Source organism: Argiope bruennichi, chromosome X1 (assembly GCF_947563725.1).
Source record: "Argiope bruennichi chromosome X1, qqArgBrue1.1, whole genome shotgun sequence".
Classification (NCBI taxonomy): domain Eukaryota; kingdom Metazoa; phylum Arthropoda; class Arachnida; order Araneae; family Araneidae; genus Argiope; species Argiope bruennichi.
In genome coordinates this window covers 101855491-101879661 of record NC_079162.1, presented here as the reverse complement: position 1 = coordinate 101879661, position 24171 = coordinate 101855491, and the positions used below count along the sequence as shown (strand labels likewise).

Below are 24171 nucleotides of genomic sequence, written 5' to 3'. Positions count from 1 at the left end.
TTAAAAAAAATTAGGCCCTTGTCCTCTTTCATATTTCATTTATGTTCTCAATTCAATGTAGTTTCTTTGAAAAAGTGAAAGAGTTTTACTGTATAATGTGTTAAGGGACATTCTTTAGGATGTTAATGCTCTACTCTAATTTAATAGTGATATAATAACCAGAATTCACTAGTAAAATTTGGAATATTTATCAATATTTTGACTACATTATTTGTAGGAATTTATTTCTGTTGATTGATGTTTACACTTTGATAAATGATGTACTTAACTCTCATGTATAAATAAATAGTAAAAATAATGTAGTCTTATCTAAGTTGAATGCTTTTTAAACATTTTCTTGGTTATCTTTATGTTAGTTTACGTAAAATGTGTGGTGAATTGAAATGTGGTAAAAGCTTTTGTTAATTAGATTAAATTTAAAAGATTTGCTCATTAATATAATTTAAATTGCTAGTTTTGAAAAGTAGATTATGATAGTTTATGCTGTTACTTTTGCATGAGTTTTTTTTATATCCAGTGTCATATCTTAAAATTGGTTGTTTTACTGTAAAAAAGTATCACAAATCATGTGCAATATTTTTTTCATGAATTTGTTACTGAGAAATTCTCAAGTTTAAATAATAGCCAGTCTTTTACAGCTTCCATTTTCGATGATTTCAGAATAATAAGCTTCATGATTTATTTTCATGCAGTGATTAATTGCAGATAAAAGTTGTATATAAGGTGAGTTTAATCAATTCTGACAAAGGAAAGAGGGTGATAGAAGAGCCCAAGAGGATCATAAAACACTATAAAAACCCTGTACCTTCTCTAACCGTTTGCGAGCTAGGGCAGATATATTGAGTTTGCTGAAAAACATAAAATTATCTAAATTAAAAAAAAAATAAAATTGGTTGCATTTTTACGTAAAGTAAGCACATATTCTGCAAGAACGGTTTAAATCCTTTAAGTTGACACCAGTTGCATGAAAATATATGGATTTACGGCCGAGTAAAAAGCGCTGAAACGTTTGCGAAATTCAAAATGTCGCCAAAATTTTTGATTCTGAATTTTAAAAAAATATATATATACCGTACAAGCTACAATTTGTCAAATTTACCCAAAACTTGCTCATGCCAAAAACTTTCGAATAAACACACCATAAACCATATAAGAATTTTATTTCAGGAGAAATTAAGTCTTTTGTTGACAATGCATCATGGAAATCAGTGTTCATTGAAAGAGATATTCGACAAAAATTTGCCAAAAACAAAACAAAACAAACAAACAACAACAACAAAAAAAACAGAACAAAAGAAAACAATTGCGGATAAGTGGAATGTACGCCAATCCGCTATTATTAGTTTTTTCGGATGTGCAGATGTGTTTTAATCTACCTACGTACATATCACACACACAGGTGCAAAAGGGCAAGACAATCCACTAATTGCATCATTAGCTTGTCAACCTTTTAGATGTTTGTTACTGCTATTGCTTTAGCTCGCCCGATTTTTTTTTTTTTCATGTTATGCTTATTACTACTGCTTCTTAACTGTATGTCTCATTTTACAAACGAAGAGTATGTAGTATTCATTTTGTGTACGAATTTTGCAATGGTAACTTTCGGGGAACCTAGCAAGAGTATCATCTTTACAGTGATGAAAATCTTGCACGAAAATGAATATCGCCCATGCCATTTTACACAAGTACAAGAATTACGGAGTTCAGACTTCCAAAAGCGTGTAACATTTTGCCGTTAGCTGTTATTAAGAAATATTGAAGAAAGGCCTTTCTTGAGAATGATACTGTGGACAGGTGAGTCACTTTTTACTCGAGATGGCATTTCAGTTAGCCTATTTGGCATCATTACGTGCAACAAATTCTGCATTTAACACGAAACTCTTCGTTCCAGATACAATTCTGTTTAAGTGTTTTGCTTGGGGTGATCGACGATTGCTTAATTGGTCCGCATGTTTTCCAGGGTTATTTGGCAAGCAATGCGTATTTTTAATTCTTTTAACGTCATCTGCTTGGATTATTTGATATCATTCCCGCACCCAAACGATGGGAAGTCATTCTCCAACGAAATGGGATCTTTACACATTTTTCAATGGCGGTTCAGAACTTAAATAAACATTATCTACGATGGATTGGTTGTAGAAGCCAATTTTTTGGACACCTAGATCGCCATATTTGACTCCAGTGAACTCCTCTGTTTGAGGTTTTCTGAAGCAAGAACTTTACTGTGCAGAAGTCGCCAGGTTTGAAGGCATAAGAACTCGATGAGATTTTATAACTTAAGGATGAACTATTATTAAAAAAAACTGTTAAATCCATTCGGAAAAGATCAAGAGCGTGTATTAGATGTGGCGGCAACCAATTTGAGCAGCAGCTTTAAATTCATTAAACAGTTTTTAATTCAACATTTTATTTTTGCATTTTTTTTTGGGAAAAGTCTCAGTACTTTTTTACCATTCTTAATAAAAGTTTTTTTTAAAACTTATTTCTCTTTAAGCCTTTTTTTCTTCTTGTTCCTAACTTAAATACCAGGATGAAGGTAAAGAGGAAATTAAAATCAGGAGTGGCAATGACCCGTCTTAAGTTTCTTTTTTGACGAACGATTTCAGGCATGTGTTGCCAACAAAGGAATTTTCCTGAAATGAAATATTTTTATGGTTTATGGTGGACTCATTGGAAAGCCTATGGTATGGACAAGTTTTTGGTAAATGTGAAAAAATTGTAGCGTGTACTGTTTTTTCGAAATTCAGAATTTAAAATTTGGCAACATTTCGATTTTGAATTTTGTCAATGTTTCAGCACTTATTACTCGACTGTAAATCAATGTATTTTCATTAATCTGGTGTCAACGTAAAGGATTTGAAGAGTTCTTTCATAATATGTGCTTACTTTGCGTGACAATGTACCCAATTTTTTAAAATTTAGATTTTTTTTACGATTTTGAGCAAATTTAGTATATTTGCCGTAACTAGCAAACGGTTGGAGATGGGCCAAGGTTGCTATAGTGTTTTATGATCCGCACGGCCTCTTCTAGGCCCCTCTTTCGTTTGTCAGAATTGATAAAATTCATCCTGTATACAAATTTTTCAAGATTAAAAATGATTGTTTCCATTAGGAATATACAGATTTCCTGACCTTGGTAAAAATGATTTGAAATGTGATTTCGAAGAATTTATATTATCGTGCAGTATCTTGAATGAAGACTTGGTTATGGCTGCAACTATACTTATTACAAACTTAGTAGTAATTTATTTTATATCAAACTGTAATTTTTATTCAGAGCAATTTTGAGATTTTAACGCCGGTATTTACCTTGTATACTTGAAATTGTTTTTTCTTTATTGGATTTTTTGAGTTAGTTCTTGTAATTTTATCATATATTCAATTAACTACGACAGATTTTTTTTTTAAAGTTCAAATCTTGATATCTTGATTACAAAACTGCGATTATATAAATTGCTGAAATCTTCAGTTTTAATTCTCAGTGTTTCAAATTAAATTTGTCTCCTTGGTATCATTAAACTTTCTATTATGAATGGATATTTATTCAACGAACTTTATTTTTTAATTCTTTTTTATGTAGATACTGGTGATGTTTATTTCTTGCCAAGTTCTTGCTCTTCTTTAGTAAGTGCATTTTATTGTATTCCAAATGTATTTTTCATTACTACGTTATTATGTACTTTATATTTTGTATCGTACTACATTTCCATTTTGAAAGCAACTTGATATCATTTCAATAGCATAATCTTAAATGATAAAAAGGGTAATAATTTACCTTTTACCTAGTTTTTTTTTGTTTATTTATCCAGGTATATTTTATTTAGCTAGAATTCTTTTGAATAATAGTAAAGCATTTGAGAAGTTTCATTTTTTATATCTTTATATGTTGTTTTTGAAACATTTTTTTTCAAATGTGTCAGATAATTTTAAAACTGTTTCGTTTTTAGAAATCAAATCCTATTTCCACCCGTTGAGTAAATGTAATTTAGATAGATTAGATTGCAGAATACTGAGAAAAGGGATGTTTTAATTATGGTCATTTAGTATATGCATACATAGCTATAGGTATTTATTCTAAAAAAAAATATTAACTCAAATGCAAGATATCTATATTCAATTTTATTTGTATGTAATACATGATGCTTTAATTTACCTTTTTTATATTTAATGAAATTCGGTAACCACTTTTATTTTAATAATTTCAATGCAATAGTATTTTAATACAAATGGCAGATATTTGGAAAAAAGCATTTATTTTAGGATTTTTTTTCCAGTGTTCTGGTCAACGAAATGGAAATATATCATCACTGACTGGTTTAAAAGTACAAACATCTAAGAATCATATTGTTAGAGCCATTCTAGAATCAATAGCTTTCCAAGTTCGTTTGTTACTGGATACTGTGGAAACTTATTATGAAACTGATGTTAAAAAATTTAGGTTAGTAAAGGTGAATTATGGCCTCATTTGCTTATGAGAGCTCTTTATTTACTTGTGTGTTTCTTATTATATTTCATCTTTGATTTTGTTTTCTATTCTTTGAACATGTAAGAAGTAATGTAATTTCGAATAAAATTTTGTTTATTATAAATTTTAAACTGGAATGAAGCAGTACCATTATCAAGTCACTTGTATTTGCAAATTTCAGTTTAAAAATGTGAGTCGTATTTTTTCTTTCTTTTTTATATTAATAACTTAAACGTTCAACTTATTTTTTCAAGCAGATCATTCTCCCGAATAGTTATGCTTTGCACATTGAAAATATTATTTTTATGTCTAAATTTTTTTATACTTCATAGTTAGTAAAATAATTCTTATTTAAGAACTACACCAGAAAGTTAATTAGTAATTAAGTAAACTTCATTCGAAAATGCATAAATACCTTTATTTCAACATCTGTCATCTATATATAGTAGAAAAGACATGCTTTTAAATGGCTAGCAAAATCTGCTTTAAAATATACAAAACAGCCATTTTCTCTTCGGAGCAAGAAGGCAATCATTGAAGAAATTAATGTTCATCAATAGGTAGCGAACTTTCTTTATTTGTTTTAACTATTAGCAATACTTCATTTTACCTGGCTCATATGTTGTTTTTGTGTTGTAAAAAAGTATAAAAAATTGAATTTATGTTTATTTAAATTGAAATATTTATTTAAAAAAATGCGTTGGTCTTTGAAACAGTTAAAAGGATGCTGTTTTGTGAGTGTAAAAAAAAAAAAAAACAGTGGGGAGGGGGGACATTCTTCTGTAAAAAATTGAAGAAAGTTGTATTAAGAAGAAAGAACATTGAGGTATAAAAGAGCATTATGAAGGCAGTATTAATAAGCAGCTCATTGTTTTAAAATCAAAAACTAAAATATAATGAAGTTTGCGCTAATTTTAGAAAATTTATTATTTCATTTTTTATGTACGAGTATTATGTTTGGTCTGTACCTTTTGTAAAACTCTAGGAGAAAAATAATTAGTCCAAAATATGATTTCCCAATTTTTATTATAGTGATAACTTAATATGAATTCATGAAACATTAGAGATGTTTGTAGCTTATGAATCATAAACTATGCTATGAATTATTTAAAGAGAATATATTCTTAAAGTAATTAAACCTGTATCAATTATATCGTTTCTTGATTTTTAAAAAAATATAAATATTTTCCCAGAATTTATTTTTAAAAAAATTCTAAAAACTCGTGGGATCTACTCTTTAAGGCAAAAATATGGTAAAAGTCATTAGCACCTTAAGCATTTTCGTATATAAAGTGATCTTTGCTTATTTAGATCAAAAAGTATGTGTGCCAGAGCTTCCTCTGATGCATTGTGAACTGTGTTCGAAATCTCCTACCATCTTGCTATGTAATATTATTGTAAATCTACCCCCCCCCCTCATTCATTAGTAATGCCCGGAGATGTAGAGCCTTAGAGTTCATACACTCTACCTACTTTCCCGCACATAGGCATGTTCGAAATCTTTATGATTGTGGGATTATTTGATTTTTGATGATTAGGAAATTGTTATTTTTGCAAGAATTTTCTTGTTTTTCCACGTAGTGCAAAAGTTAATAGTTAATTGAACTTATCGTTTTTTTTTTTTTTTTTTAATGTTTATGTAAAACTGATAGTAATCGACTAAAGTTGCTGAAATTTGTCTTTTTGCATCAATTTATGAATTATTTTGTTGTATAAGTTAGTGTTGTAGTAAGAAATCCGATCTAAGTATTTGAATGTATCATTCTATATAAATTTTAGGTAATTATTGTGTTTTCTTGAATCATTTGTAATGCTCTCTTGAATCCCCCCCCCTAGCTTTTTGGTTACATATATTATTAACTTTTCATGCACTGTATTCGCCAAGAAATGGATTAAAATGTACTTCAGTAATATTAGATTGTTACCCTTCATAAAATGATGTGTGTATTAAAAAAACATCTTACTTAAAAATTTTTTTCACTTTGTGTCATCAGTGGATAAAGTGGTTTCAATTATTATTATTATTATTTTTTAATCTTTAACTGGGAAGTGAAATGTTTAAGCTTATCTGCTGTGATGTGCGTACGAAATTGCGTGTTTTTAAAATTCAAACGAAATTTCTAATAAAATTACCTTTATAGGATTCTACCGATATATTATCTGAGTTTTTTTATTACCATCAAAATATTTTTTAAAAATATCACAAAATGTATTGTTCACTAGAAAAATTAATTATATTGGAACATATATTTTTTCTCAGAATATATATTTTAGCTAATATTAATTTAAAAAAAAATTTCTTATCTTATTTATTTTTCTGTTATGAAAATGTATGACGAAGGTAACAGATTTGGAAAAATTATTATTACTTAAAAGTAAATAACAATGGGTAAAACTTACCTAATTTTATATGGAATTATTTCTGTTCAGTTTCTTATTAACATACTTATTGTGAATAGTGAACATGCATAGTGTGGATATTTTGAACGTACAGATCTTTTTTTTACAATCTACGCATAAATATGCTGCTTTCCATTTCTTTGGTGGATATAAATTATATGTTTTCGTATGCTTCCAACTAGATCAAGCAGCACTTCCTAATATTCTTTCATTGTCATGTTTAATTGTTAGCTTATTTCTGAATTTTTTGTTCTTCTTATTTTGGGGAATATTAAGTTTCTTGTGAGCTCTTTTGAAAACTGCTTTCTATTCAAAATAAGATATAAGATATACCTGATAACTTTGTTTCAAAATATACGAATTTGCAGTATTCATAACAACCTATAAAAAATCCCAGGGAATCACCTTGTTCATCTGTCATATGAATATGCGGAATATGTTTGAAACAAATGAGTATTTAAAACAATCCCACCCCCTCCATAATAACAAATTTTGACCGTGGTTCATTTTCTTGTAGGTTTTCTCTATTTAGAAATAATTCAGAATTACACCAATGCGAACTTTCGATCAAAAATTTCACTGTATAATTATCTTCATTATTGAAATCACTTCCTAGTTAAAAATCTCGTATTTTGTGTCATAAGGAACATAAAATTGTTTGATATTTCAGAGATCAGTTTCATTTCGTTCTCTGAGGCTTAAATAATATTTTTACGGCACTGTTTGTATGAAGGTGCCCTGTGGAAACAACTGGAATGTAAGAAAAATTATTCGCCAAATCTTCAAGATATACATTTGCAGTCAAGATCATGAAGTTATAAGCTACAGGCTGAATCTATTCAATTCAGTCGAAAATAGAGGAGGGATGGTAGGAAATGCTTTCTTAGCAGCCTGTCATGACTTAATTTGTTAGGAGTATATACATTGTTGTTTAACCTATTTATATATTATAATATTAGTCATTAGTTTATTCATTTCAAATCAATTACTTTTTTAAAAGCAATTGTTTGACAGATACCTATAACTTGTCTATTAGAAATTGATCATGAGAATAACTTTTTTCAGTATGTTTGTGTGATTGTAAATATTTTATTCATTTGTACATATTTTCTTGTTGAATTTAGAGCTTGTGGTGGCATTTCTAACAACGATTTTATTCTTCAACTTGTATCTGATTTATGCAAAAAGCGTGTTGAACGAATGAAACACACTGAATGTTCTAGTCTTGGAGCTGCTTTATTTGCTGGTCTTCACACTGGTATGTATCTGTGTTTAGTTAATGTTCCTTTAATCTCGTAATAATATAACAAATAGTCCTAGTATATTTTATTATAATAAAGCCGTTCTTTAAAAAATTTTCATATGCATTGAAAAAAAAAGGCTTTTCCACAAATTTTTAATTTTTCAAATTAGTGTGTTTCAGTAAATAAATGGTATGTAAAGAAAACTTAATGATTTTTATAGGTGTCTGGCAAAATATGGATGAAATACGGGCAATACAAACCGATCGTGATATTTTTTCTCCTCGAAGTATTTCTACATCATCATTTGAGATGCGATATTTGAACTGGAAAAAAGCTGTTTCATCATATAACTAATCCAAAGTAATTCTGAAGTTTTATTATTGTAAAGCAATGTGTAATCCAAAAATATCACTTTTGAGTGTAATAATAAGAAAAGTTTGTATCTTGTTCTTGTATCTTGTCTAAAAACTATCGCAATATGTTGAAACATTTAGATTACTTTCTATGGAAAAAATAAAAGATACATACTTTTAGTTCACACTAATTTAGCCTGCCATTTGAAATTATATATACTTAATTGATATTACACTGTTCATTTTTCAACATTCCAATTTCACTTTTAAAGAGCTTTAAGTTTTGGTTAGTGATGATCGTCTAAAAACTATGTATAGGTTTGTAGTTAAACGCTTTGCTCATGATGCTGTGATGAATTATGCTCTCTCTCCAAAACGGCCTATAACTTAGAAAGTTAATATTTATTAAGCCTGTCGATTTGCTAATAATATGTTAACTCTAAATTTTTGTTTGATGATAAAAGGTGTTTAGTTTTTTTCTTATATTTGTTTATCCCTCTTTAGTAGTAGTCCAGTCCTGTGGTTTTCATCTTCTTATGTTTCGTTTCCCACATGCTATTTTAAGTGTTGAATTTTGTACATACGTAAATAGAAAAATATTACTACGATAAAAGAATTCTAAAAATGAATCCAAGCATACATACGCTTATCTATTAAATTTTTATAGTCTATTTAAATTCATCTTATGAAATCGTTGGAATGGCTGAAAACTTATACGAATCTCTGGAGAGATAATATACTGATTTCTCTCTTCCATTATTTTTGTGAAATTAATCAATATCCGTGATGTAACATTTCACTCTCTATTTCTAGATTAATAATTGTTGCCATATCTTTTTTCCCGAATTTCGCTGCGGTTTTTTAATTACTCTTAATGCATAAAAGGTAGATAACCACTGGTATTACAGTTTTTGGTTTCATTTCTAGCATAAGGTCGTATTTATAATTTTTGTGAGATATTTTTAATAAGGGCTTAGTAAGAGTGTTGAACATTATAGGCTGAAATTTTGGACGCTGCTATTTTTTACTGAATTTAGTATTTTCAATTCGTTTTAAAATGTCTGTAATTTAAATATTTTTATTGTGAGTAGATGATGTACAGATTATTCATTAAGAATGTATCATTGTCATTAAATTTTCTGCCTGCGATTCCATAATGCAGCAATGTAATATATTGTTTTTTAAATAGCTTAAATATATATGCAAACTTTGATAATTATTTTAACATATATTGTTATTTAATTGTTATTTTATGAGATGAAATTATTATACACTTTTTGAAATAAAAAAATGTTTTCATATGTTTGTTGTGTCACATTTCAATAGAAATATTAAGGTCTTCAAATGTTTCTTAGGTTTCTTCAAAAAAAAAAAAAAAAAAAAAAAACCCTCAGTGAGAGGTTAATTCTATATTTATTTTAGTAGATTGATTTTATATTTCTTTTACACTGTTTATTTTGATATTTCTCTTACACTGTTTCTCATCTAATAACATAGGGGATATAACAAAGAATCCTTGAGATAAAACAGCCAAATTGCTAGGGAAAAGACATTTTAATATTTAAGTTCCATGACAGGTGCCAAACAACCAGCTTCCCGATTATCTGTTCGTAACGATTGTTGTTTACTATTTTTTGGTTGTGAGATCCATCTTAAGAATGCAATTGATATGTGTCATACAAGGCATTTCCTAAGGGGAACGATTTGATTTGTGTTTTTTATTTTTTTCATTAATTCTGAATTTTAAGTTAAGAAATAGATTTTTCTTTGAAAGCATTTAAAGTTAATGACTGGTTTGGGGGTTATATTAAAAAGAATAGGCTATAAATTTTGTTTTTTTAATGATCCAAAAATATCATCGGTTAAGATATTTTTATTTATTAAAAAAAATTGTAATCTGAGCGAAAAATTTTCCAAAATATTATTTTTTATGACAGGTTTTTTAAAAAAATTATGGGAAATCAGAAGATGAAAGTGTGATAAGCCATAGTATCGTGGGGATAATTTTAATATTTTGCACATTAAGTAAATATTTATTTCACACAGTATGTTATTACTGATATTGTCTTCAGTTTTAAAGATAGAGCCATTTTTTACATTAACTAACTTAAAAAAAAAAAAAAAAATCTTGCGCATTGCACAATATAAAAAGCAACTTTGCAACGTATATGTATACTTTTCGATAAAATTATCAATTGTTTAGTTACGTACTTAGAGAGTTGTAAAATAACAAAATGGAACTGTCGATTATTGGGGTTTCAGAAATATGTCAGTTAAAGTATAAACACTGAGGAACACTTTTGTATACATAATTATGAATCATAATAAATAAGTAAAATGAGATAACTATTAAAATTTAATTAATTTTTATTCATGTAAATAATGCCTCTCGTATATTTAATTTTATAATATAATACAATTTGAAAGTATTTTTCTGTAAAAATTGAATTTTTTGTGATTTAAAACAAATATAGGCTATTTTGATGATTAATAATTTTCAGTTTTTCTATATAATACGAAAAGAATTAGCAGACATATGACGATATTTGTATCATAAAAAAATAAGAGAACACATTTTTCTCAATCCATGTAATTAATTATAAACTATATCTATCTAGTATTTAAATTATTAAATATAAAATACTAGAAGCAGCATTCAGAAGATTTCGAAATTAGCATTTCAGTTCAGCCTTAAAACTTCATTGTATATGCAGTATATTTTGCAGTAATTGTATACACAGTAATTGTAAACTTACAGATAGTTTCAATTAATATGTTATTAATTTTTTATAAGAAAATTATGGTCATTCCTATGGTACTAGAATTACTTATTATTCAAACTGGCTATGAAGAAATTAACAAAATTGTGCACCACAGAGCCGCAACATCCGAAATCCCTCGTACAAACCCATTTCTTATTCAAGGCTATATAAAACGAAACGCATATTGATATTTCTAATATGAAATTAATGCGACATGGAAAGAAAAGTTTTCGCATCGTTACCCATGTACAATACCAGCTCTTAAATTTGGATAAAATCCTTGAAACCATCATTGAAAATGTGATTGATAGATTACTGATCGTTGATATTCCCACTGAAATTTCGTTAGCAGAATTATCTCAGAAACTAACACACAGTAAAGATATAGAAATGAAACGATTTATGAAATCTAAATCTACTCGAGATCTTACCCATGCTCTCTTCATAATTCTCGCATTGCCATACTAGAATCCGTTAAACTTTTGGTTTGCAAATCAAAAATTCGGAAGTTTGTAGATAAACCATGGCAATGCGTGAAGTATAACTTCTTGCATGAAACTAGAATATGCAAAAACGAAAAAATAATTATCATCTATATGGTAAAACATACGAAAATCAATACCACGCTCCCGAAAAATGCATCAATCTCCAGGATCCTCATCCAGTGACATCAAAATTTTGTCTTCATTGCATCACGGAACGACAAATGCTTGAATTCATATATCGAAATCACTTGACGACGGGAAAGGCCAGACGTCTCTTCCAACAATCTTCAAAATCAAATTATTCCAATGCAATTAAAACAAATACAATTCAGAAGCTTTGTTTTAAATTTTTGTTGCGGAAGATCTGAGTTTGTGACTTTATGCTTGCCCGTCCACTTTATTGATTCATTGTCAAACAATATAATTAATTTTTTGATCGTTGAGTATTGCGTCGGCTGCATATGAAGCGTTTAAAATTAAAAAATAATGAATATTCTACCGCATGCGAGTTGTATTCTGTCATCCGTTTTCTCAATACTAGGAATACAAAATCAATTGAAATTTACAGATAAATTTGTGAAGTTTGATAGCAAAACGCAATGAGTCATTCGATGTTAAGGAAGTCGAAACGCAGTTTCAATAAAGACGTGAAAACATTCACGATGAAAAAAGAAATGGGCAGTGGTCTCTAATTGTTGAAGATTTGTTTATAGCGATTGAATAGAAGATTAAAAAGAATAGAAGATTCGCCATTACGATAGTGTAAATGAATTTTCCTCAAATTTAAAGTTGTATTCACCATCGCAGGTGGCATCTTTCTACGAAGAGAACATACAAAAACTAAAGATAAATACCTCATTAATTCTGAAGACCAAATTTAATATTACCCAGTTATATTCTCCATAGGGTTTCAGTATGGAGTATACAAAATACTTCTTTGATTCGTTGTCACTTCATTGTCCCTGACTTTAATCCTTGGTAATTTTAATCTGCACCACACTCTTTGGGGAAGATTCCATTCATTAGCTCTAAGTAATAATTCTATTGATTGGCTAATTACTACGCATTCCATAATTCTTAATACAACTATTTCCACATACAGTTACTCTTAGATCAAACTCTTTGTTCATCTGATATTTATAATCAAACCACTTGTAAGGTAGTTCATTCAACTTTAGCGATCACAACCTTCAGCTGTTTCCTGGTTGACTATATTGTTGAAGGTGCCAATCGTAGATTGAAAATAATTAACTGGTAGAGAATTTCACAAAAAACATGAAATACTGACTGCTATTTAATTTCCCATAAAAGAAATCAATGTGAATACAACCGATATAATTATCTAAAAGGTTTCCTTTAAACTCTTGTCCTATAGTTTTACCCTCCTTGTTGGAACATTTCTTGTCATAATTATGAAAAGCTAAATGAGTTTTTTTTTTTTTTGGAGAAAAGCAATAAGAAACATTTCTGTGGCAGACTAGATAAAGTATAAGAAATTCACAAGTCAATAACTCTATCATCTTAAAAAAGCGAAAAGAGAATATAGGAGAAAAATTTGCACAATATCTCGAAATCCAAAAATATGTGTATGTTTTAAATTTTAAATACGCTTTCGAATGTTACAAATCCGCATTCTAAATACAACTACATTATTTTACAAAACAATCATTATTTGTGAATCATGCTTGACAAAGTGCATTATTTTCTAATACAAATTGAATTACTTTGGAAAAAAAAAAAAAAAAAAAAAAAAAAAAAACTTCCCTTAATAACGAATGGGAAATTTGGCAACTTAAGACAGCAATTCACAGAATTAAAAACTCCACTGCTAGAACTCATTACATCCCAATTATCTGGCTAAAAATTTATAAAATGATAAACTCCAAGTTATTTTAAAATTATTTCAACACCAATTTGATTTTGCTGGAATGGATTGGAAGGAAACACGTTGTAACAACCATTTCAATTCCCATAACAAACCAAGATAAAACTAAGACATCTTCATATTGTCTAATCTCCCTAACTTTGGTTTTTGGCAAAGTCTTTGAACTATTTAGTAGAAATAGTAATTTCAACTCAGTGCTTTGAATGTATTTTTACTCAACGCATTATTTAACTTCTAATAAAAGATTTCACAATAATCTGCAGGACTTTCTATCTTTCAGATATAACAAAACTGCAATATACAATATTCAGACAAAAACTGCAAAAGCTCATAAATTAAAAGTAAAATAAAAAAATTTTGTTTGCACCAATCTTGATATCAAGAGTGCATACGATTCCGTCCATACTGATAAACTCATTTTTAAAATTTTACAGTTTGGTATAATAGACAATATGGTAAAGTGGTTATCCAACTCCCTTCAACCCAGAACTTTATAGATTCTTTGGAGACATTCATTATCTAGTATCACCACTCTATGCGTCGTTGCCTATGAATATCACCCATTCTATGCGTCTTTTTTATGCACGATTTCTATGAAACCTGGGTGGAAGGTATTGAGTGTATCTTCTTTATGGATAACATCTTCGTGTTCTGTACACACCATTCCTTATAATTTATTATAAAAAAATTCAAAACATTACGGAAAATATATATAAATGGTGTAACTATTGACAGTGGTGATTGTCCGCACAGGAGGCATTCACCTCGTGCCTCGACATTTACAGGGGGTCTCAAAATCTATTTCGGCGTATATCATATTGCTAAACAGTTAGATTTTTTTTTTTTTTGCCCTCAGTCTCCCTTTCGGTCTGGTTCACAGAAATTTCTCCCCTTACTTTTTCTTTAAAAAAAATGAATGTATATAAAGAGCCAAATGAAATGACGGAGAGAATAAATACTGATAGGAGTACGAAGGAAAAAAAAAAAAAAAAAAAAAAAAAAGATTACCAAGTAACTTTCGGAAGCCGTGATATTCAGGGAGTTTCTAAGATATATATATGATAAAATTAAATCAACCGATATTATTAAATCAACAATCTATTGCTAAAATAATACAGACAAAAAAAAAAAAAAAGACTATCGAGTCACCCAGCCACAACCGCCAGTTAGATTTCGCCTGTTTCTGTTTCACTGGAACCTCCTGATCTCTAGATAAATCCTCAATGATCGCATGTCGACCCTATCACCCCATTTTGAGAGTTACTGCAAAATAAAACTATAACACAGCAATCGCCCCTTAATAACCAGACTGATTATGTCAGTTTTATTCGCTTATTAATTTCGCTTTAATCTTTCACTTTCTTACTCATATTACAGTATTTTCACTGATTTAAAAAAAAAATAGATTTAAGGTTTTTGTATTAGAAAAAAACGATGGTTCTCAACTAAGTTGATATCTTTGTAGAATATCCCATGTAGGTATCCCATTTCAAAATAGGAGGTGGGACACAGGTTTTGTATTTGCCTTTCATGTATTGTGTAAATTATTCATGTACAATATGTGATAATGTGAAAATGAATTACACTGCACCTATCAAAAGATATCACTGTATCTATAAAAAAATATTACTATATCTATCAAAAGATATCAATGTATCTATAAAAAAATATTACTATATCTATCAAAAGATATCACTGTATCTATAAAAAAATATTACTATATCTATCAAAAGATATCACTGTATCTATAAAAAAATATTACTATATCTATCAAAAGATATCACTGTATCTATAAAAAAATATTACTATATCTATCAAAAGATATCACTCTATCTATAAAAAAATATTACTATATCTATCAAAAGATATCACTGTATCTATAAAAAATATTACTATATCTATCAAAAGATATCACTGTATCTATTAATACTTGAAATATGCTAAACTCGTAATTCCCCGAACAGAAAAACTTTTTTTGGTATTGAAGGTAATTTTGTTTTTACCAATGCATAATTTCGTTCTGACTTCAAATATAAAGCAAATTAAGCTTGGGAAACAAAAGAAGCTTTTTTTGGGTGAATCAATAATTACGCATTTCCCTTTTTAAAAATTTTCAAAAAAAGGTTAAAAATGTATAAATACAAATTGGCCTATATTAGAATTCATAAAGGATATGTATGCTGCTTCATATAACTAGGTTACACAATAAGGTATCCTTAAGCAAGTCAGATTTTGATGACTGATGAGAAACAAATTGAGTTGGAGGAGGGAATAGATCTCTTATGCTGTTCTTTCATCTCTAGTCTTGTTAAATACTTTTGATCAAATAGTGATTAATCAACTGTTTTTATAGATCCTTTATTTTCATTTTAAATGCTTCTATATAACTTAGCAATTTTCATGTTTGAAAGAATAGAATTTTGTAATCTCTTCATCACTCGCTTCCTCAAGTCCTAGTGTTCTGAAAATTATAGAGAACTGTAATCATTGGACAGTTATTGGTTTCAGATGACAATAGAATATTTTGATAATTTTAAAGTTGTCAATTAATATATTAATTTAACTTAATAATGATTTTAGAGAGATGCAACTATAAAGTATATTAAAAACTAAAATATAAAAAAAGTATAAAAAATCAAAGAGATTTTTAATACTGTTTGATTAATATAGTGAAAAAGTACGAAATAAGATTTTTTTTTATATCGAAAATCAAAGATTATTATAAAGCAGTTAAGATAAAATCTAAAGAGACAATGCTAAGAAATACAAGAGGGGAATTCTTGAGCACTTTTGAAATTTAAAACATAATATAAATTTGATTAACATTTTGATCTACAGTTTAGTAGTTTTTATTAGAATCTCATTTTTTTATAGTTTTGTTTTGACAATTATATTTTTGGTAAAGAAATTCATTAAAGTGAACAATTAAAGATATTACAAAAAGATAAGAATTGAAAAAATTATTTTTACAATAGGAGTATTGCTATTGCAAACAATAATATTTACTTTTATATCAAAATAATAAAAATCTACAAATTAGAATATTATTGTAAGAATTCTAAAAAAAATGATAAAGAGGCAATTTTCTCCGCGATAAAATTTTATATGACTATTTAGAGCATAGATGTAGACCTAACGTAAGCCATTTGGTTTGGTATAATGGTTTGCACCTGGTGTTGCGTACGTTTGATTCCCGGGTAAAATTTAAGTATTTTACGTTTTTTTCTTTAAAGTGACAATAAATATCTTAATAGATAAAAACTGAAAATTAGAGAATAATAAATATAAAAAAAACTTCTTTAAAAGCGCTTTTGTCGGTACACTACGAAAGAAAAATATTATTTATTTAATCAAAAATTGCAGGCTGAAGCAAAAAGTGTGATGCGCAAAAAATAATAAGAGAAGGCAATAAAGCGACAATAAATGTTGTAAAAAAATCTCAAACATTCTTTATATAAAATTTGAAATACATTATCAATATGATTACGATTCTACTTTACTTAAAGCTTTCCTATCTGTACCTTTTGCTCTTACGTTTTTTTTGTTTTGACCTGCAAATTTTTGATAAAAAATTATTTACCCCTTTTAATACATTTATAAAAGTGTTTATTTTTTTAAAAAAAACTTTTATACATATATTATTCACTTTCATGACGTTATACAACTAGCCCAGAAGATCATGTCAATGCGCTTTGACCTCAAGTATACATAATTTTACACGGCTTTTTATTTGATTGCGAAGAAAGTAGAGCGAGAAGCTCCTAATATTTTATATTACTGTTGACTGCTTAAGAGGAAAGCGCTTTATTGTTTCAATGATTGGTTATCCTTCAAATCACTCCCATTGGGGAAGGGGACTTCAAAAATGAAGATGAGAAGTTTCTGGTGTGGAGGTTGGTTCTCGTCGTCCTGGCGGGTACAGAAAAAGGCGGGTTGGCAACCTTCCATTAATGACGGGACGTACTTCCCTAGGGAAGGGTTGTGCCGTGGCCGGTGATGACCCTTAGAACTCAACCACAATTCCAGCCAGTGTTGCTACCGCCGTGGTTCGGTCATTCAGTTTTATCCGTGTGCCTACGGGCGGGTTGGAGTAGTCTGTTAGTGATAATCCTTCAAATCATTGGGAAGTCAGACATTCTTTCCCAAATGTATTGAAGGACTTAATCACTAAAACCTTTTAAAAATAAAAAATAATTATTTTCAGTACTTAAATACTGCACAAAAAATGTCAAACTTTTAGCACTTCCCATCTAAAAATTGTTTTGTAAATATAAATGTATCGCATTTTTTAAAACAGTGTATCTGAAAAATATTCATGAGAATTATTCATGATAAAGATAAATCACCTTTTATTTTTATTAGTGTATTTTTTGGAAAGTTTTTATAAGTGTGATCACTTTTAGCTTTTTTAAAGACTCTCAGTGAAGTTCGCTTTAATCCTTGGATAAACCACCGTGATCGATGACGGAAATCAGAATTATGGATACATTTATCACATATCGAACAAAATTTACATAATTTGTGGCCCTAGAATATAACTAGTGTACAGCCTAAACTGGTGAGAAGTCACTTATCGAGGTTGTTGGGTGAGAAAAATATTCCAGAATAGGGTAGAAGTCTATGCTCATCAAGAATAATTTCATTTTACTGAAGAAAGAAATTATAAAATCTGAAAGTGTTCACAAGAAAGGCATTTGGACATACCTAGCAGTCTTTTAATGGCAGATTTATTATTTATATTAAATAAATTCTAATACTTATAAAAGTTTTTCTTTTGTTATTTAATTTTAATTTAATGCTCTATCATTATCCCCTAATATAGGGTATCCCAAAATTAACGCAAGATTTGAATTTGCCACCATTCTTGCAGTTAAGTTTTGCCAATCCTATAAGAAAAAAACCATTTGACAGCTGATAGTTCAGAGTCTGAGAAAATGGAGATAGAACGACGTGTTAAAGCATGATTTGAATTAAATAAAAAAAAAAACAATTTTTTTATTTAATTCAAATTTTATCACCGAAAAGAAAGAGTACACGCCCAGGAAATGTCACAGGCAGTAATTGAATTGTTTTACTGGCTGTATGGCATGTGGCACCGTCTTGTTGAAACCGCATGTCGTCCACATCAATATCACCCAATTTAGGCAGGAAGAATTGTATTATCATGTCGGGATATCAAGCACTAGTAACATTCATTGCTTGATTAGGTTCATTTTCGAAAAAGTATGGTCCACTGATGCCTGCAGCCCAAAATCAGCACCAAACAGTGACACTTTGAGGATGCATTTGTTTTTTGACAATCACATGTGGGCTCTCTGAACCCCAAATGCGGCAATATTGACGATTAACAAATCCGTCTAGGTGAAAGTGTGCTTCATCGCTGAAAATGATTTTGTTCGAAAAATCGACATCCACTTGTTGATGCTCAATTCAACTCTCTTCGTTGTGCATGGTCACTAGGCCTTAGTTCTGTGTCAATTAAACTTTGTAAGCATGGAGACGCAGATCTTCAGTGAATATACGCTGTAGGGAGCTTCCTGAAATTTGCAAGTTTTGTCCACGACGACGAATTGCTGTTCCTGGAATTTCACCAACACTCTCACGCACTGATTCGATACTGATATTTGAGCGGCTTATTTTTGGATGACTAGTGTGTTTATCATCACCAAATGATCCAGTCATCCTGAATTTTTCAATTACTCTCTTCACAGTTGATGAAGTTAAATCCCTATTTCGACCATATCTTGTACCAAACTTTCTTACTGTGGTCGCCGGACTTTCATTATTTTTAAAATATTGTTCAACAATGAAAACACGCTTTCTATCGTGTAACGCTCCATTTTTACTAATCCTAAACTATCAGCTGTCAAATGTTTTTTTTAAATAGGATTGTCAACACTTTACTGCACGAATGGTAGCAAATTCAACTCTTGCTTTAATTTTGAGACACCCTTTATATTTTACTGATAAATTGGTTAATGAAATAAATCACTTCTGAGAAGAGATACTACACCTTCAGGAAATTTTTCCTTACAATTTGCAATATGTTTTTAGTAGATTTCTTCTCATTTGATTAAAAAAAACTATAAAAATAATTTTTATTTGAATTATTTACTTAAAATCTTTATCACTCTTTCAATCCTCTTTTTATGATTACTAGAGGAAAAAGCAGCAGAAGCAGTGTTGAAGTACAGTGTTGAAGTATCCGATACATCCAGATACTTGATTAATGCATTTAAAGCATGTAACCTAAGACGTTCTCTTGTGTAGAGAAGATGCTGCTCATTTCAGAATCTTGAGATTAGTACTTTTGGACGATTTTACTTCGCAAAGGGATGATGCCCAGCAAGATGAACACATTTCCCTAATTCTTTGTTAGGAGTTGACTTCCGTGTCTTAAAATGCATTTTCTTTCAGTTTTATATTTATTTGTTGCTTTGGATCGTACTATTTTATTTTAATCCGAAACTTCTGTAATGATTATTCATATGGCTATTTCAAGTAGTGATAAAACTTTCGGGAATGACACTAAGGATATTTTATATAATGTTATAATAAAGTTGTTGAAAAATTTAATGATAAATAAAAAAGAAATTGTAAAATATGAAAATTATTATTATTATTTGTAAAAAAGTAAATCAACAAATTTTAATTTCAGAAATCTGCTGTCTATTAAGTAATAATTCTATGTTATTCTCTTTAATTCTAAATAAAAATTGTTCTAAAATATTTTATTGTAAATTTGTGTCTCCTTTCGGCTGTTTTGCGGGTTACTACGTTTTTATCTTCTGCGAATTATCTTGAATTCATCTAAACATCTCCTACTTTGTTTCATCTTACCCCTTTTTTTGGTGAAATAAATGCATCCTGACGCATGCTCAAAAGCATGGCGGGTTTCCGTATCTGGGAATTGTTAGTATTTTAAAGGAACTGGTAATTATATAAACAAAGAAATTCGTTTATTAATGTTTCGAACACAATGTTAAATTTAGATGAAAGCTTAAGGTATTTTAAATCACTTCAATCCATTGCCATTTCTAGGATATCGATAAAGTGGCATGAAATACAAAATGTCAAATGGCAAAAAACGTGACTATGTTTATATTTCTTTTATGATTTTGGAATGAGACTCTGAAATATTGCTAAATCTGCATAATGCCACTGTAAGGCAATTTTATCTCCAGATATTGAGAGTTATAGTCATAAAATTTTTAGAGGCTTGGGAAAAATTAAAAACTCACATGACTTTTAAATCGAAGTAATAGTTTAAATTTTGTTGAAGTAAAATAAGTTTATTTTTAAAAATTATGCAGCAGGCAAAAGAATTTATTTTAAAAGCAAGGATAAATAAAATTTATTATAAATAGATCTGACTCGGGGCCCGCAATACTTATATTGCACTGGAAATAATATAGTCATTTAAAAAAAAGATGTAGCTTATTGATAAAACCTGTTATTTTACATAATTATTAATTTGAATCATAGCATTCTCCAGAAACTGAATTGCTAGATATATTTCAACAATGTTTTGACTTCGCTGATTGACATAGTCGTCCTACTCCCCATATTTTCTGTACTGTCCCCCCCCCCAGGGAATTAGTTTGTAATCATATGCTATCGAGATTCAGTACAATCACGAATAGAAAAGAAAAACCCAGTAGAGAGATTTTTATGAATATTGAGTACCAAAGTTTGAAAAATTATTGGGAAATTGAAATTTAGAATTATCTTCATGATTCAATTATTTTCATAATTAGAATTATTTTCATGATTAAATATTCTGTAAGCAATTATTTATTTGCAAGAGAAGGAATAAGCCTCAAGACCAGTAATTGCTAAATTTGTTCATATAAATTTTTAAATTGTTGCTACGAAATGATTTCTACAATCAAATTACCAGGTAATTAATCTATAGTTTGTGAATATATATTAAATCTAAAATAACTTCTATTATTTATTAGTATATTAGTATATTTGGAATGGGTTATTTTCCATATTCAAAAAATAGAGATTTTTTTTAATTAATGAAAATGAAAATAAATTAAAAGACAGACGCTTTACTATAATTATTTATATGATATTTTTTAAAAATTACGAAAGAAAAGTTTAATCAAGTAAATTAAATAGATTTCAATTAATTTAATAATAAATTTCATATTTTATTTATTGATTTAATCACTAAAGCAAAAAAATATTAATACAATTTATTTAAAAATTTTATCGTCGATATAATTTATGATTATATTTTACTCGATTGTCGAAAGAACATTTTAAAGAGAAATAATGTCCTAATCAATTTGGGCGTTCTACAGGTACTAATGTCAAGCAAATACATTAAAGCAGAACTTCAAAGAAACTCAGACTCATGCTGCCATCTATGGGATAATTGAAACAAAAATGTAAATTTGTGTCCATTTGCAAATGCTATCGACAACTACAACAATAAAAACATAATAGATTTAATAAAAGACTTTATCAACGTCTGAATCGAATATTCAAGCTTTAACAAGCTTAACAACAATTTTACCCTCTAAAATTGCATTTTGTATAATCATAACTAGGATAATTCTTTATTTTAAGTCCGATAGATGGTATCGACAAATGGAATCGAATATTGAAGCTTTAACAAGCTTCACTTTCATTTACGAGTGTTTACCGTTTATGTATTCTTTTTTCGAATATTTTTCCTTTGAAAAAGGATTACCATCTAAAATTGCATTTTGTATAATCATAACTAGGATAATTCTTCATTCTAAGTCCGATAGATGGCACTAAGTATCTAAAAGTGCATTTTGTACAGTCATAATTAGATTAATTCGTTATTTTAAGTTCGATAGATGGCACTAAGTAATCACGTAAAGTATAAAGATATTCGGGATCAAAAAAAGGATTCTTAGAATTCAAAAACATAATTTTTCAGTTTTCATTTATTGAATTTTTAAGAGGAGATTTCTTTCAGGTATTGATTTATTTTACTGTTGATTCGAGTGGGTGCGTGGAATACTTTTTTTTTTATTACATTAATTCAAAATCTCCTTGATAAATATTTCTGTATGTGGTTGTAATAGGATAAAAGAAAGAGGAGGCAGAAGATTATTTTATCATATTCTTTTGCTGACGTCATAAACGGATGCCTTTAGATGAAGAAAACCACAATTCTCATCGTCTGCTTGAGAAGGTTTAATTTCTTCTACCATTTTTCTAGGAAGTCTTGACTCAATTATTTCTAGCCCTCATTTCCAGGAAAATAAAAATAGGCACTTCAAAAAGTAATAAGCTGAAAGAGTAATATTAAAGTCTACCCGACTTTTCAATTAATAGTTCTAGATATGAAATTTTTTTGTTATATTATTTCCGAGGCACATTCAATAATTAATTGCCTTAAACTTTTCTCATATATATATGGAAAGAGCGTCAGCGTGTATTGAAGCATGGAATTCTTTTTTTCTTATTCTTCTTACTGTGAAAAATTAAAAACTTATTTAAAATTTTGTCATAATTTTGCAATCAAATTATAAAAGAAGCAACAACGAGTACATAAATAATGTGTTTATTTGTGTGTTTTTGGGATACAGAAATATTTTCGATACTATTTTGTTTACACTTCATTTTTATGTAGCCAGCGATAAACTAAATCGCCGAGGTCGTGTCGAGAATTTAATTTAATATCCAAAGTACCTTATGCCCAATTTTTAATTCGTTAAATTAGGGTTAATAGGCCAAAGAAGGGACACAGCTGGAGTTATTTCTGTATAATGTTTTACATAAATGTTTATTTCATTACAGAAATACTTAAAATCACGCCATTTAATCACTAAAACTTTTTAATGATGATTTAAAATCAATAATGTATAATGCATACTAATAATTAATTTAAAATTAATTTCTTTCAGTAAAATTTATTTAAGAGGAGGCTAATTAGAGCGTTAAATGAGTAACAAAAGATAAATGACTTTTTTTAATAAAAAATATTCCAACTTTAAAATTTCATCAAATACTTAAGTATTAAAAATGTTTATAGATAATATATATTAATCTCTTCCCGATAAATTTCTATATATTTTCGAAAAGTAGTTCACATAAGATAAATTAAACCTACCGTAAATTTATGTTTGAATCCTACTTCATATGAATCTGAAATGAATAAGTCTTTGTCAGTGACTAAAGGCGCAGTTTTTCTGACAAAAGAAAATGTTTTCCGTCTTGGGTAATACATACATTCTCAGACATTTATATTCAAATGAGGGAATTTTTTAAACACAGTTAAGAAACTGTTAATTAATGCTTACGTTTTTTCTTTAAAAACTGTTTAAAAAGTAAGAATATCTAAACATAATTATAGCAAAAATTTGTCAAGAAAAAATTATTAAAATAATTCAAATTATAAGAAAAATTTCTTGAGTAAAACAATGACAATTAGAGTGCTCCTTTGAGAGCTGCAACATCTAAAAAGCATAATATTAGACTTTTCCTAAAAGGAAAACTTGAAGATTACTGTGTATAAAAATAGTGAAAAAAATAGGAATAAAAATGAAATAAAATTTAAAAAAAATTGAAAATATTGTCACGTAGGTTCT

The 24171-nt window shown here is 28.6% G+C and overlaps 1 protein-coding gene across 2 annotated transcripts in view; it reads left to right on the top strand.

Moving 5' to 3' along the window:
- The window catches only part of LOC129958803 (putative glycerol kinase 5), a 45828-nt gene extending 36081 nt beyond the window's left edge, over positions 1-9747 (top strand). For both annotated transcript variants that reach the window (XM_056071491.1, XM_056071492.1), the window contains exons 13-16: positions 3581-3624; positions 4275-4438; positions 7990-8123; positions 8330-9747. In XM_056071491.1, the coding sequence (XP_055927466.1) occupies positions 3581-3624; positions 4275-4438; positions 7990-8123; positions 8330-8463 (476 nt within the window). In that variant the 3' untranslated portion in view covers positions 8464-9747. The remainder of the gene's footprint in view (positions 1-3580; positions 3625-4274; positions 4439-7989; positions 8124-8329) is intronic.
- The last annotated feature ends 14424 nt before the right edge of the window (positions 9748-24171 follow it).